Source organism: Catharus ustulatus, chromosome 5, assembly GCF_009819885.2.
Source record: "Catharus ustulatus isolate bCatUst1 chromosome 5, bCatUst1.pri.v2, whole genome shotgun sequence".
Lineage (NCBI taxonomy): Eukaryota > Metazoa > Chordata > Aves > Passeriformes > Turdidae > Catharus > Catharus ustulatus.
Genome location: NC_046225.1, coordinates 49,243,075 through 49,258,610, shown reverse-complemented (window position 1 = coordinate 49,258,610; position 15,536 = coordinate 49,243,075). Strand labels below are relative to the sequence as shown.

The window sequence follows — 15,536 nt, the reverse complement described above, 5'->3', positions numbered from 1 at the left end:
TCAAGAATTGAATCTTTGATAACATGCAAAAATCAGTCTCTACTACACTGTGGAGTTATCCGATAAGAAAGCCCTTAAACAAATACAGGGAGATCCCACAAAAACCCACAAAACTCAGGGAACTGATGAAGGTTTTTGGAAAAAAGACTTGTCAAACATGTCCAGGCTGATGGCAGTAGTTGCTGTGAAGAGCAGCCCGAGGGGAAGGCTGGCAGCCCAGGGGAAGCAGCTGCCTGCACACCAGCCAAACCACCCGTGGAGCTGGCTGTCAGACTGCTCTGTCATCCAGTATCTCCATGCTTCTGGGCTCCCAGGGAGGACCCACCTAGCAAAGGGGAGGCTGAAACTATGAATTAAGTGTCACGGTTGAATATCTCTGGGCTCCGTGCTGCATGGGCAAGTTAAAGCAGCTGCAGAAGCACCACAGTCACTCACAGAGAATAATAAAAAAAGGAAAATCAAGTAGTTTGCAAATGGTGTGGTGCAGTTGTTTTGAGCTATGCTGTTATTTCAGTAACCAAGCAGGGAAGTGGCACAGCAGCCTTTAATCAGATTCTGCCTGCTCTGGAGATAGTGGTTTCTTGCAGTTGGTACATGACCTGGAGTAATGCTCCCTGGACTGTGCACAGACTCAGAATTCTGGCCCCAAGGTGGTAAAAGCACAAAGTGGCTGGACCAGATAAGGTAGTCCAGTTCCTTCCTTCTCTTTCTGCCAGCCTTGCAGCCCAGCCCAGAGCTGAGCAGAGCTCTTAGCAAGAGTTTCTAAGATGAGAAAGTAACAAAGAATTCCCTCTAGTCAAGCTAAGGGCAAAATCCCAGATGAAATTCTGCCTTCTATCAAAACATGGCAAGTAGGAGCCATATGTAGCTGAGAGTAAAGTTTTGAGCTACTAATGTAGATTTGAAAGTTGGTTTTATTTATTATTTTCCTACAGCTCCATTTTATCTAAAAGTCATGAAGTATGTCCCAAATTCTCAGGCACAACAGTTTATCCTAAAATGATGTTTGAGTATCCAGAACTGGTTTGGAGAGTATCGTGTTAAATTTTACCCTGATGTTCTTAAATAAGTACTCCCTATCTAAACATCAACTGGAAAAAGCATTAAAAAAAAGTTACATGCATACATTGAAACCTGAAATGCATCAAATTACATATATTCTGCAAAACTACAGCTTCCAAAATATCCAGTCTTTTATATTTATTTAGAGTGATTTCCACTGTTTCCTCCTACAAACTTTGGATTTGCATGTCACTTTACTATTAAAACAACATACAGCATACTTACAATAGTAAATTTCCTTCAAAGTTTCCCTTTGTCTACCAGAGGGTTAAGAGAGGGTTTTTTTCTTTAACCATGATAGCCTGAATACTACATGCCTGATAGCTGTCTCACTGATTTGACCCTACATTATAAACCCCAACATAATGAATGAGGAGAATCTGAAAAAATATATGCCTATTTCAGTTGTTTAAGTTTAGCTACTAGGTGCTACTGTATGTGAGTAGTTGCTTTCAAAATGTTAAAAACACATTGTTATTCTTGAATCATAGGTTTAATTTTATGATATTCCAAATTTTAATTCAAGCATTCACTTACTCATATTGGTCAAGGTTGTTGGACTTCTTTCCTGTTACATAGTTACTTGGAATATATCCTTGTTTTCTAAAAAAAAATAGAATATATCATCTGAATGAAAATATGTAAAATTGCATGCTTAGAGGATGGTTGTTTCATTCTGCTAATTATCAGAGGTCTCTTGATGTACAGTAATTTCACGAATACAAGCCACAGCAATTTGACAAAAATTTTGGTGGAAACCCGGAAGTGCGGCTAATACTCAGGGGTGACTAATATGTGAATAATTTTCTGACATTTACAACCCCAGACGTACCAGCCAGGGCGCCGAGCCAAGCACCTGCCAGTAAAAGCCGGCATTTCGCGATTGTTACAAAGTGTTACTCTGTTGCCCTGGCTCCCTGCAGGCAGCACAGGGGGCGGGGAGAGAGGCGGGAGAGCTCTCTTCTTCCCTCCCCTGCCGCAGCCTGAGGGAGAGACAGGGGGACCCCGCGCCGCCATTGCCGCGGCTCGGGGAGGAGGGGGGGAGCTCTGCCCCCACCGTGGCGGGAGCAGGGGGTGCTCCGTGCCCGGCCGGCGCCGCGGCGTGAGCGGGGCCGGGGCGAGCGAACCCAGAGGCAGCGGCCAGCCCCGAGCGGCACCACCGAGCTGGGCCACCTGGCCCCGTCAGCAGCCCCTAGCGGGCCGAGCCTGCACAGCCTTAGTTGAGCCAGTAAACTCCCCGCCCTGCCGCGGTTCTGTTAGTATTTGGCAACTTTGTTGCACACGGGTCCTCGCTGCGAACGACAGAGCGGCTTATATTCAGGTGCGGCTTATTTATGGACAAAGAACGAAATATTTGCCAACACCCAGAGATGCGGCTTATACTCAGTGCGGCTTGTATTCGTGAATTTACTGTAATTTATTAATTACTGACCCACCCACTCTACTACTGATTATTAAGAAACTTATTTTCCCCATCAGCACTTCCACATTAACTTTCAGTGCCCCTAGAGAAGTGTCATGGGCAGCAGAAGTGTCCAAGAAAACCAGAAGAAATGTCAAAGGAGAGTAGATAACCCTCTGCTGCTTTGTCACTCTTCTGAACTCAGGAGTCCCAGTCAGCCATGGGAAATATGTTTGGAGCCTGGCACAGACTGATAACTCACAATTACCCATAACATTTGGCAACAGGAACCTGATAAATATTGAAATATTAAAACTTTCATCTTTGAAACCGCAGGGAAAATTCTAATACAGGGAATGTGAAGTTGCAGTCATTACAGCATCTCACTGCAATTCTCTCTCAACTTATTCACAGATTGTCCCTAATGATCCAGCTATTAAATAAAATTATTATTGAAGTCTGGAAGTCAGAGCCTGCTGAACTAAATGATAACCATATTGCTCCTAATGAGATGTTCCCCAGGGAAGTGGGAATACTTTACCAGTCTAGTGAGATTTTCAAGGATGGCTGTGCTTTAATTGGGGAACTGTAAAACTGGAAAGTAAGCATAATTGGAAAGGTTTCCAGTTCTGCCACTGTCTTTGTACTTAGGTCCCAAAATCGAGTACTGCACTTTTACCAACTGACTTCTGCATGAGAATATATGGATGAGATTTCAGAGCCTGGGCCTAATGTAGGGTCTAATGCAGTTATTTGTTGACAGTCAATATGAACTTCTACAATGTGAAAATAGACTTATGAACTTTATAATAAAAATAAGGAACTCATTTTTACCCGTATTTGTCTCTCGCCTTCCACCAGTGAATGTCGTTCTTCTCAATCACTGTATATTCTTCACCTTTCTCTAATCTTAAATCATGGTGTTCTGTAGGTTCGAAGTCATACATTGCCACCACTATCTCCTCCTCTTCATTCCCATTTTCTTCAACTGGAGGAACAGGTGGTGGAGGCCTTCTCTGAAAACAATATAACATTATTAAATTATTATCCTGTGCTGCTCCACCTTTCCACCCCACTCACCCTTACCATCACACCAGTGCATCCTGGAGGCACAGCTGGGCTGGTCCTGTGGTGGGCTGGGGGCCAGCTGGGCTCTGTGGCAGCAAACCACACAGATGCCATCCATGGGGCTGGTTTGTGCTGCAGCCCTGCAGCTGCCAGTAAAGAGCAAAGCTGGCTGACATTTGTTTTTTGCCCACATCTCCACCAGCAGTACAGATACACCTAATAGATGCAGCTAAATTTCAAAGGGAATTTTTTCACCCTGAGATAGAGCATGCTGCCCATTGATGCATACAGAAATAGATCTCTGCTCCAGGATACAGCAAGTAGTTTGAGAAATATAAGCACTTTTTCAAAAAGCAGTAATTATCTAGTCAATATTTAAAAGATTCTACCTACCACACTTTTTTCTGGCATTGAAGAGGACAATCTCATTACATCTAAAAACAAAGCACAGGAGAGCATTTATACCTATCCATTTAGTCATAAATTTTAAAACTAAATAAAAGGTTTAAATTCCAGATAAGGCTTGAATATCTTAATAACCCTTCAGTATGGCTTAGAAATTCAGAAAGCAAGGACAACTCCAATTAAGCTATAGGTGCCCATAGGTACCACAGATTTCGCAACATCTATGCCACACTAGAGCATACTACAGAGAGCTCTGAACCAACCCACAGATGCAGAAATTTATGAGAAATAAAAAAGGGATAGAGATAAAAAAGGCATAAGAAAATGAAGCAGTGTTCTTGTCACCATGATCTAAAAGTCTGTTGTATTAATATCTGCCCTTTTAAAAAAAATAAGCCCTTGACCCTTGCTTTGCTAAATCATGCATAACAGTTGTATGTATTTTCTAATTATAACTCTCAGATACAAAATTATTTTTCTCCTGCACCGTTTTTTTTTTACACATTTAAAAAGTTGAGCTATAGATCATGCTTTTCATTTTGCTGAATCAGATCAGCCATGAGCCACTGTGTATTCTGTAAGTCCTCTAATGCAACTAAATCCTCAAGTTCCCCTGATTGGCTGTGCAGACATAAGAAATCATTGGGTGCCACAGATTTAACTGGGACATAAGCAATGGTTCCATTTCTTTCCCTACTACAGAATTTTCTTTAAATCGAGGACAGAACAATTACTAGATCCTTTGTTGGACTATACTGGTTTATCCAGGTTCAGCATAGGAATGTTTACAAACCTCTGAGGAAATTCAGTCCAGTGTCTGTAAATACATTAAACCTCCTTGTATCATTTTTACCTTGGTGTAGTAACACTGAATGCAATTCAGTTATTATTCTTTCACATAGATATGCAGAGGTTTTAATAAACAACTGAAGAGCTGGCAAGATTTGTAGCTGAATCTTTTTCATCATAAGGTCTTATCCTCTGAGGTAAACACTTGGTTAAATAAGTTTCAAATTGGAGAAAAAAAAACAACTTAAATTCAAGAACTTCAATAATTCCTTTCAAATTCTAAACAATTCTTTTTGCTGGCTTTTCTATTTTTTAACCTAATACTTGGTAATTAATTTTGAATTACTTTAGGCATAGTATCAATGATTGCTCTATAATTTTGCCTAATACCCAGAGCATTCAGATGTGATGACTGAATCATATTAAAAAGCAGAAAAATATGCCAGAAGAACTTCATAAGAAAACATACGTACTTACTGTTTTCAAAAAGACTATATTTTTCACAGCCAGGTGCTAATTTTTCTGTCTGTCTGCAGCATTGATAAATTCCCTCTGTCCAGAATTTAGGATGATATTTTACCATTATATTGCTGTTGTTCTTTATTTCTACAAGAAGAAAAAGAGCATATATTGAAAGATACAAAAAAAAAAGTCTGCAAGAGGGTAATTTTTAATGCATATTACAGCATCTTCGATATGAGGCTTAATCTTGGTTTGCCCTTTAGCACAGCTTTTCTTCTTTCCAGTTTGCATGGAGGTGATACAACAATCACAGAGGATATATTTAGGATATTTTATTACAGAAGGGAGTGCCATACTCCCCCCCTACACCAACCATCCTAGCAGGGGTTTGGTGCATCAATGAAATCGGCACCAATGAATCCCTGCACCACTGGGATCAGTCAGGCAGCTGTGTAGTCTGTGGGAGCTCTGCCTCCTCTTTTATTACTCTTGCAAGTGACTCAAGTTCATCTACACACAGTGTTCTGGAGGGAAAGATAGCTGATATTTATCTCTGTTCTTTGGCACAGTTCATCATTTTGGCCTGGAAGGCTCCTCCCATGCTATGGGCTTGCTGAGTTTCAGAGGTCACTCTGAATCCCCAGCCCAGAAATCATTTTTTATTACTTTACTGACCATCTGTAATTAATGTGAGCATCTGATAGTGAGAGAGGGCATTAAGAGGCTAATAAAAAAACCCCTTTACTCACTATGAAAGCAACTATCTGATCACATCTCTGCTGAGATATCTTTAATCATTTTACATCAGCTTAAGGCCCACAATGTTGTCTAGCTACATCCAAACAAAACTTTTCAGTGATGCTATCAACTAGCCTGGATAAACGTATTAACTCATTGTGCAAAAGCAGAGTCAAATTCTGATTACAGTTGCACTTCACAAAATCAAAATAGATCTGTCTGAATATTTGAGGTTCTCAGCACCTGTTACCACACCCTGTACATGCAAGTACCTGTGCATGCAAGCGATGAGCTGGCCCAATAAAAATTGAAATTAGTGGACATAAACAGCAGAAACTCAACCATTTTATTTTTGTAATTTGTTGTGGGTTGATGCTAGCCAGTAGCTAAGCACCTATGCAGTCACTCACCCACTCCCACAACCCAGTGGGATGGGGGAAGGAATAGAAAGAACAAGAGATAAAAACTTTTAGCTTGAGATAAAGACAGTTTAATAACCAAAACAGAGCAAAGAAGAACCCAGAAGTAATGTAAAGTAAATCACTCACCATCTCCCACAAGCAGACCAATGCCCAGCCAGTCCCTGTGTAGTGGCCAATAGGGAAGGAAAAAACCCTAATCCTTATCTTCCTCTACGCCAGCTTTTATTGCTGAGCACAACTTTATATGGCCTGGAATATCCCTTTGGTCAGTCCAGACCTGCTGTCCTGGCTGTGCCACCTCCCAGCCTCTTGTCCACCCCCAGTCTACTCACTGTGGGGGCAGAGGAGATAAAAGGAAAATCCTCCATGCAGTGCAACTACAACACTGGTATGTTTTTAACACTGTTTTGGCCACAAATCCAAAACACAGCACCAAGTTAACTCCAATCCATGCAGACAGCTCAAGCCAAGGTATCTGCCTATGTCAGAGTTTAAGTATAAGCAATTTCCATTACCTTCTTTCAGGTTCCTCACCCACTGATCCCGGCTTTGTGCACTCGGTGCGAAAATATAAAGTGTATTAGCATCATATACAACCTGGAGGAGAGACAAGAAATAATCAAAATACATTCACCTCACAATGTTAATTCATTTCTTCTTAAAGAAACAGGAAATGGAACAAGACAAATGACTGTTACATTTGGCAAAATGTGTGTTCAGGCACAAAATGCAGAAACTGGGAAAGGTTATTAAGGTTTATTATTCAGATATGAGGTTTTCAGGAGAATTAGGAAGAATTTTATAATGGTATATTATCTTGTCAGCATTCCTTAAAATGCTTGCTTCACACTTTGCTCATTCTTCACTGTGTTTTTTCTAAAAACAGTTCAATTTAATGAATGAAAGTTACTTTGTAATCAGACATTCTCCCAGCTGATTCAGTATTGCTTTGGAGTGACTTTTTTATTTCTCCACTGCTTGTATTGGTAGAAAGCAAGTATTGCTCTGGGAAAAATGGATCAGAGTCACTGCTGCCCCTCTCTAGCAGTGGAATTCATCCTCACTCCAACCATTCCCTCTACAGTAAGGAGACACAGCATCCAACTCCCACATTTTCCTTTTTCCCCTCTAAGCGCTTTGTTTTCCGTGTTCATTTCCATTCAATTCACAATGAAAAAGGATGGGGGGGGGGAGTAGCAAGTTTTATTTGTATTTTCTTACTCCTATATAATTTCATGGTATTCAGATTTAATTTAATGTGAAAGAATGAAGACAGGAAAATTGGGCTGTCAGCTAACTTGCTGTGGCAGAAGACCAGGGCAGGGCAGTTTCCAGTCAAAATTCAAGCTGAGAGGACGAGGAAAAGAAAAAGACCAAGTGTCTGTAGCCCAACTCCCAAGGCAAGGGACTGGAGAGCTTGCAGGGGATGTGTTTTAACCACTGATCCTGAACTAACTCCCATCAGCTCAAAAGAGACAGTGAATGGGCACGTTATTTGGAATTGATAGTAATTTTAAGGGCAGTTATGTCCAAATGACTTGGTGTTGTTGAAAAGAGATCTGCAATTTATGTATTTTGTATTTTAAAAACATACCTGAAAAGGATATTTATTTTGACATGGAATAATACCATCACTTTTTACAACTTCTACACATTTAATCCTTGAAATGTCCACAGATCCTTTTCTGTACTTTTTCTATAAGAGAAAAGAAAAAAACCACATTTGTAACAAAATAACCAATATATCTAATTCTCTCTTCATTTTTTCAGCAGGGACATCTTGATTTCTTTCCCACTTATAATAATGATTTCATTTCATGTGACTTTAACTGGAGAAGCTGTTTGAAAATTGAGGGTATAAAGATTTTCACTTGTGAAAATACACTGAGTACAGTAAATTTGCTTAGTGAAAAGTACCAATTATTTACATAGAAAGTTTCCAATCAGGTGCAATCGTATCCTCTTCTTTACAAAAAATAACTTGAGAAAAAAGAACTGCTTCCCCTTGTTGAGTTTAAATGATTAAAACTGATATCATCTCATCTGCTCCCTTGTTCTGTTGCTGAAGTAATTCCACCATTTGGAGGCTTCTTCTGTGTTCCTCTAAAGCTCCAGAAAAATTTGGATTCTACACAGCCAACACAAGCCCCTGATGAGACAGAAAGCAGAATATGCAGATGTAACCCTGGACTAAAGTGGAGTCTGTATTGAAGGAACTTCTTCGAACAAGGCTAGCCAAAGCCCAGAGAAGCAAAGTCAAAAGCACAGACTAAATCCAAAAAGATTTAGTCACCTACACTGATAATGATGAGCATTTAAAAGAAGGTAAAGTGCTCAGCAGGTGCTGCACAGTGCAGGGTTTGACAGTGTAGTTCAATACTCTAGAGAGGCAGCCCCTTGGAAGAACAGCTGACAATGACAGCCAGGTGTACTGGGCTTTAGTCTACACTGAAATCCACAGAAAGACTGTATAGAGCCACCTCTCACTTTTGCGAGAACCAAATCTCTAATAGGAAAGGAAGCTTCTACTGGAACAAAAGCAGTAGCAGCTCATGGCTGGTACTGAATTAATACACATCAAAAAAACTGATTTGCAAGCACATCCAGAACATCCAGTCCAGACAGAGTACATCCTATGAAAGATTGACACTGTTCACACAGTGTGGAAATAATTAGCAATTACTGCATTATTTGAGATATGCCAATCCTTATTCAGCTCTTCACTTGGGGATGGAAATTTTAGCCCAAATAGCAAAAGTCTGGTACAACCACAAGCAACTGAAAACACAGTCTTGTAAACAGAAACAAAGAACAACTTCAAATATAGCAGCTATGATTCCATCACCCTAGAAACACTATAGTTAATTACACATGAAGTTTCATCAGTACTTATAATGCATTTAACACTGTGAGTCTTACATAGATTACTGCAGCGAAAACGTTCATGAAAAATTCATATACATCATGGTCAGCATCAGGAAGAATGACAAGGGATAAGTTCAGATAAAACTGCAACTGTAATTTGTTACGAGAAAAACCAACAGACACAAGAGAGGTGCATTTTTAAGGTGAGTGTATGGGGGAATTAGGTACTTGAAAAAAAAGTAAAATCATAAACATTACCATGACCTGTACTACAAAGATTTATCAAGTAACATTGAAAAATAATTTTGTACCAACTATGCAACCCTGGGGTTTTTCTACCAAAAAATCCTTTTACGTTTACTGTTTATTTTATGTTGGTCACTTCCAAACTTAGGATATTCTGTGGTATCCCCTTACTTGAACATTGACTCCCTAAAGTAAAGCATACAGTCATGCAAAAGCCAAAAGTTGTTACTGGAATCCTCACCAGTTGGCAGAGCAGGCAGTACTGCCTCTCCCTCTCCTTGCCACTGTGTCAGGGCTGCCAGAGTAGCCAAGGCAGAACAGGAGGATCCAAATGAGATCAGCCTTTTCATGAGCCCCAGAATTCAATACTCCACATAACTGTGCTGTAGACACCTCTCCAGATGTCTTTCTCGCACAACAGCAAAGAAGAAGAAACACCACTCCTGTAACTTACCCATCCAGCTTTCTGTGTCCAGAGGGGTACCCGCACTGCTTGGATCCCACTTGCTGGTTGACTGAGGTTGCAGGACAGACAGACAATACTTTTGTATCCAGAATGACAGAAATCCCTTGGGGGAACACACTATTATTTTATCTGAACCACCCTCCTCCTGGGCTCAGAGATTTTCATGCCAATTCTGGCATTCAGTGAGTGCTCAGTCAGAGGACACTGACAGGAGGACAAAAGACAGGAATCCAACTAGATAACAAACTAACATTTGGGGGGAAAACATATAGGAAATCCCCTGATGTACAGCATATCATTCTAGTAATTGTATTTCCTAGGTCATACCTTTGTATGCTTTCATGATCTAGAGTGGCTCAGTTTGCTTCATCACAAGATGCTAACACATAGCTGACTCACCTCACAAGTCAATCCACCTTATTAAACCTAATGTCAGGGAAGATTCTTCTGTTTTTGCATATTTTATAGATTAAAAAAAAACCACCTTGCATATGTGAAATGAAAAATAAACCTACTGCTCAAGACATTTCCACATCACATCAGAAGCAACAGTTATTAATGCCAAGTGTACAGCTCTGTTTTAGATGGTCATTGCTCATTAATAAATTAAGGTGCATAGAAAATAAAAGAACAAAAAAGGACTAAACAAAAATACTAAAGAGACCACTGCAATTCCTCTGTCCTCCCTACTTAAATGATTTCCCTTTATAATAGAGCATCTTGCATACCATAACTGTGTTGCATTTATTCTACAGGTAAATTGGCTCTATGGTCTCTACACCCAGCTGTATAGCAGGCATGAAATGCAGACTCAAGGCAGAGCTCAAGTCCTGAAGCAGTTGGGAAGTACAGGTGTGGGCATGAGGCAGCCCTGAGAAATTCAACCATAACCACTCTTTCCAACAAGTGACCTCTGCTACAAAGAGACAAAATTTGTACAATCATGCAAAGCGTAGGAAGCAGAGGTACATTTTTCAAGATTCTTTTTTTATTTTTTTGAGGTGGAAGATGGCTAACAGAGTAGAAAAACTTTAGATTTATTGTAGAAGTAGCAGTATTTTACCAGAACATTACCAGCATGCTCTCTGAATGGGATACAAGTATTCATAGAGGATTTGGAAAAACCACAGGTCAGTGAAATGGAACCTATCAAATCTGGTCCCCTCCTTTCCTAAAGACAGATCTATGCCTCTAGAGGGAGGCCTATAGAAACAAATATGGTTAGAACAGTAATAAAGGTATAAAAATACTAAATCCCAATAATGAAAAAAAAAATTGGTAAAATATGTGCTTCAAAGTCACACCAAAGGTTGAGGTTTTGGTGTGGGTTTTCTTTTTTAATGTATCCTCTTGCTGAAAATAACAAAAGGGAAGTGACTATACAGAAACGATTATACAAAGCTTTTCAAAATGCCATACATATTTTGTATTTACCTATGTTTCACAATATTGATTTACAGTTTTGGAAGTCCTGCTCCTTGCTCACAATAGGTATGCCAAAGTCTTGTTTCCATACAATCCAAAAAGAATAAGCTATTCCTCTTTATTTTCACATATTAAACAGTCATATGAAGAAGTCATAACACTAGACCTATGTTGTCAGATACAGAACAAATAGAGGATTAAACAATTCCTTTAAAAAAAAACTCTTAGAATACAGTAAGACAAGAAACACCTAAGTTTTAGATAAGTGTACAATCAAACAGCTGATCCTCTGTACATTTGGAATTACTCCTCTGCTAAAAACAGAAGCTTTGCAGCTTCAGAAGCCCATATCCTCGCTATCAGATGAAAATATTTCCTCAATGTATTTCCTCTTTGCTGATGAACACACTGCACTGCTTACTCTCACAGAAGTATGTGTGGATGTGGGGGTGTTGAACAATACAAAGGACATTGGATTTGGGTGGGAAAAAAAGCCTCAATGAAAACATGCATAAGTCAGCCCAGCTGGCAAGAAATATCTAGATTTTGTCTCCCCCGTGCTCTCTCTTTCTCTTTCTTTGTTGTTCATATGATTTCTTTCTTCCATGCTTACCCCCATGGAGGAAATCCTGAGGTCATCAGCATGTGACACTCAGAGTTGTGACACTTGTGTTCTCACAAGTGCAGCACGTCACAGCACTACTTTTATCTCCTTTTATGGAGCTTCTCTTCAACTTTGCAAAACCACAAAAAGCCTGGCTAAACCTAGACTGCCACAGATAGCTGCTCTGATAGAATATGCTCCAGAGCCATATGTATGGGTGTTTTAATTTTTGGGTTCTTTGCAGGGCGGGAGGTTGGGCTTTCTGGTTTTTGGGTTTTGTTTCTTTTAATAGTATTGCCATTTATTGATAAGAAGCACTGACTGGATACTTTTGCAGTTCTCCCTTGAGGCAAGCAATTACGGATTATGCAAATATAATTCATGTGGCTAGTGTTAGGTGGCCACATTTTCCATTCCTATATTTTCCAGTGTGTCAAATACATTGAACAATGTCCTTCTCCTTTCAATTATTTTTAAAAATTATTAAGAAAAGCAAGTATGAAGCATTTTTATTTACCTTTTGAAAATTGATAGAATTGATATGAAAAGCAAAAGGTGATTACTGTTCTGATCTAGTCTGACCTGATTCAACATCTGACTGCTTGGAAGAATTTGAAGAGGAAAAAAATGCAAATGTAAGTGAGAATAAGAAAGTTTTAAACCGTCTTGCAAATTAAGAAACTGAGAATCTGCTACCATGGCCTGGCTGTTCAGCAGATGTCAATGACTGGCACTGAAGAGACTGAAAATCACAAAAATAAATTCTCTGCCATAGCACTGATACAACTTCCTAGCCACGACTACAGTGCATTATCTGTAACTTACTCTTCTCCTGCAATGGGGAATCAGCCAGTCAAACATGCACACTGCAGCTATGATACATTGCTGCAGCTGCATAAAAGTAAAGGACACATAATAAAACAGCCAGGTCTCCATCCATGTCAGGCCTTAAATAACCTACAACCCTTCAGCTGTCAGAATAACTATCATCCCTCTTCAGGTTCTTTCAGACAAGTCCTCTCTTTTTGGTATTTAGTGCAGTGCACACCCACAGAGCTCTTAGTCTGCCCCCACCTGTAGGATTTCTGCTGTTTGCTCCCTGCTCAGGACCACCCTGTGGCTGCTGGGTGAGTGGCACCTTGCATTCAGCCCTAACTCAGCCTCCATGAGCCATGCAGAGAGGAGAGCCCAAGCCCACAGGCATCACAGGCAAGCAACCAGAGCCCAGAACAAGACCCAAGAGGTCACTCACCAAGGCACCAGCTGCTTTAGCTACTTACTCAAGGTTTCCGTGATGGACTCCACAACTACAGAGCTGAGAGGGTTTTTTTGTCCTTTGAGATTCCAGTACATCTCTCTGCTTTAAGCAATTGTTTTCCCACTTACCAGTCCTTTATCACTGGCTTTTGGGAAGCTCATCCTCCCTGCTGCTCCTGCCCTGAACCTCACAAGCGGATCCACATTTGCCTCGAAACTTATGGCCCCTAACCAGATACAGCACTGCGGCCGATGCCCTATTATTCAATTATAAGGATTTAGAGTCATGTTTTTTCATCCTAATGTGACATTTGCCTTTTGCACAACAACAAGGTGTCATTGATGCACATCCAGTTTATGATTCTCTATCCTGTAACCCAGGTCCTGCTGGGGACAGCCTGACACTTGGCTACTCATTGCTGTTCTGTATCCGAACGTTTCAGCATTCCTGCCTTTTTTGACTTGTCCACCTTGAATAGCATTCTACGAAATTTTAAAAAAAGGGGAAAAAAAGAAAAAAAAAGTAAACAATAAACCCACCACACACCTAATCCAAATATACCACATGGTCTTCTAGACTTGTTTTTCAAAATACTTGCAGTTCCTGCAAGTTTTATTTCACCTGAGAACTCAACAAGCTTCTATTCCAACAATAGTATCAGTAGTGAAAATACTAAAATGCAGAATAGGACATTCCATTCAAGACAGACTCTCAATCTGAAAAGAAGTCACTGATGCCTATTCAACACAGTACCAGCTTCCTATCTGCTCTTCAATCATATTTACAATAAATTTATATAGGCAATTTCTATGCTGACATATGAAAATGTCTCATTCTGCAGTGTCAAAAAACCCTTGCTGGGATGAAAACACAGCATACCTGCAGTCTCTGCTATCCTTCAAAAAGTCTGGTTTTTCTTGCATTTTTCCCTGAATTACTTTCATGGATTAGTTTCTCAGCTTCTATTCTGCACACTTTAAAAAAATCTAGGCCTTCTCTAGCTTTCTCTCATCTATTTTCCAGTCCTTCCTTTTTAAGACCTTTAAGACACATCCATTCCTGTCTAGTTATAAGGTAAATATTCTCATCCATGCCTCTTCTATATCTCAACAACTAAAACCTATGCTTCTCCACTTAATCTACATCTCATATGTTCCATCTCATAAAATCAAGATTCTTGTAGAAAGATAATTACTGCAGATTCTCATTTTATAGCTGACTTTTCTTTCAGTAGACATTATAAAAAACAGGGAATCGTTACTACAGCATAATCAACATTTTTTTTACAACTTAGGTTTCTTTATGAATTGCACTTTACAAGTGAGCACTGCCATGCACCTGTTAAGCTCCTCCCATTCACATGAATAGCTTTACTTTATGTCTCCAACTCAGTTTTCACAAGTATTTTAAGAAAGCTCTGTCATTATGACCTGTGACTAGGAACGAGAAAACACTCTGTAAACTTACTCATTTCAGAAGTTATTCATCTTACATTAAAAAACAAGAGTAATCAGTGAGGTGATCAGATGCACTGCAATACTGAATTGTGCTTTCATTTACATAAAATAATTAAATCACCCATGCAATGACTAAGGAAATGCCATAAATCAGGGTAATTATTTTAAAAATAATAAAGGATAAGCACTATAGGAATAAGCAACAGTAAAATGAATTATTTTTCTGTTCAAAAACAAAAGTAAGAAGTGTAGCTTTTTGGAACTCTACAATAGTTGTTATGCTCCAAATGAAGTATTTGCACAATACTAGTGTCGCAATTAACCCACACAATTTTACCCTGAAACCTACAGGTTCAGAGTGGGCCCCAGAGCTTTTATTTTTCCTTCCTTAAAATATCACCACTGTAATTTCAGTAGCTTCTGTCTCCCCTATATTCAAATTACAAGAAACAAACACAACCCTTATAGATGGACCTTTCTTCCTTAGGAAGAGACTTTCAAAATGAGCAACCCCTGCCAAAATGTTCAGGTTTTTATTCTGCTTTTTTCATTTATATCCCGGTTGGTTTTCATCAGTTGTAACAGTTCTGTTTACAGAAGAAAGTTTTCCCACAAGTCTGATCTTAATGGCAAATACCACCACTGTCACTGAAGACGAGCATTCTGCACTTCCCAAGTTCAGCTGCTCAGAAGCTGCCTTCTACTTGCCTTCACGGAAGCATCCTTCTAAAGAAGACTCTTAAACATTTTCCCTCAGGGAATTATCATTTGCCTTCTCATAGAAGCAAATGGTTTCTGCACACTAATAAACAAGTAAGTGATGTGCCTACTCCAATATCCTCTGTGCAGCATTTCCAGAGCTAATGG

General features: G+C 39.7%; 1 protein-coding gene across 4 annotated transcripts in view; it reads right to left on the bottom strand.

Moving 5' to 3' along the window:
* The window catches only part of TEC (tec protein tyrosine kinase), a 66,049-nt gene that overhangs the window by 7,094 nt on the left and 43,419 nt on the right, over positions 1-15,536 (bottom strand). For all 4 annotated transcript variants that reach the window (XM_033061125.2, XM_033061123.1, XM_033061126.1 and 1 more), the window contains 6 exons: positions 7,943-8,044; positions 6,864-6,945; positions 5,204-5,332; positions 3,926-3,966; positions 3,299-3,480; positions 1,600-1,665 (listed from right to left, as the gene is read on the bottom strand). In XM_033061125.2, coding sequence (XP_032917016.1) covers positions 1,600-1,665; positions 3,299-3,480; positions 3,926-3,966; positions 5,204-5,332; positions 6,864-6,945; positions 7,943-8,044 — 602 coding nt within the window. The remainder of the gene's footprint in view (positions 1-1,599; positions 1,666-3,298; positions 3,481-3,925; positions 3,967-5,203; positions 5,333-6,863; positions 6,946-7,942; positions 8,045-15,536) is intronic.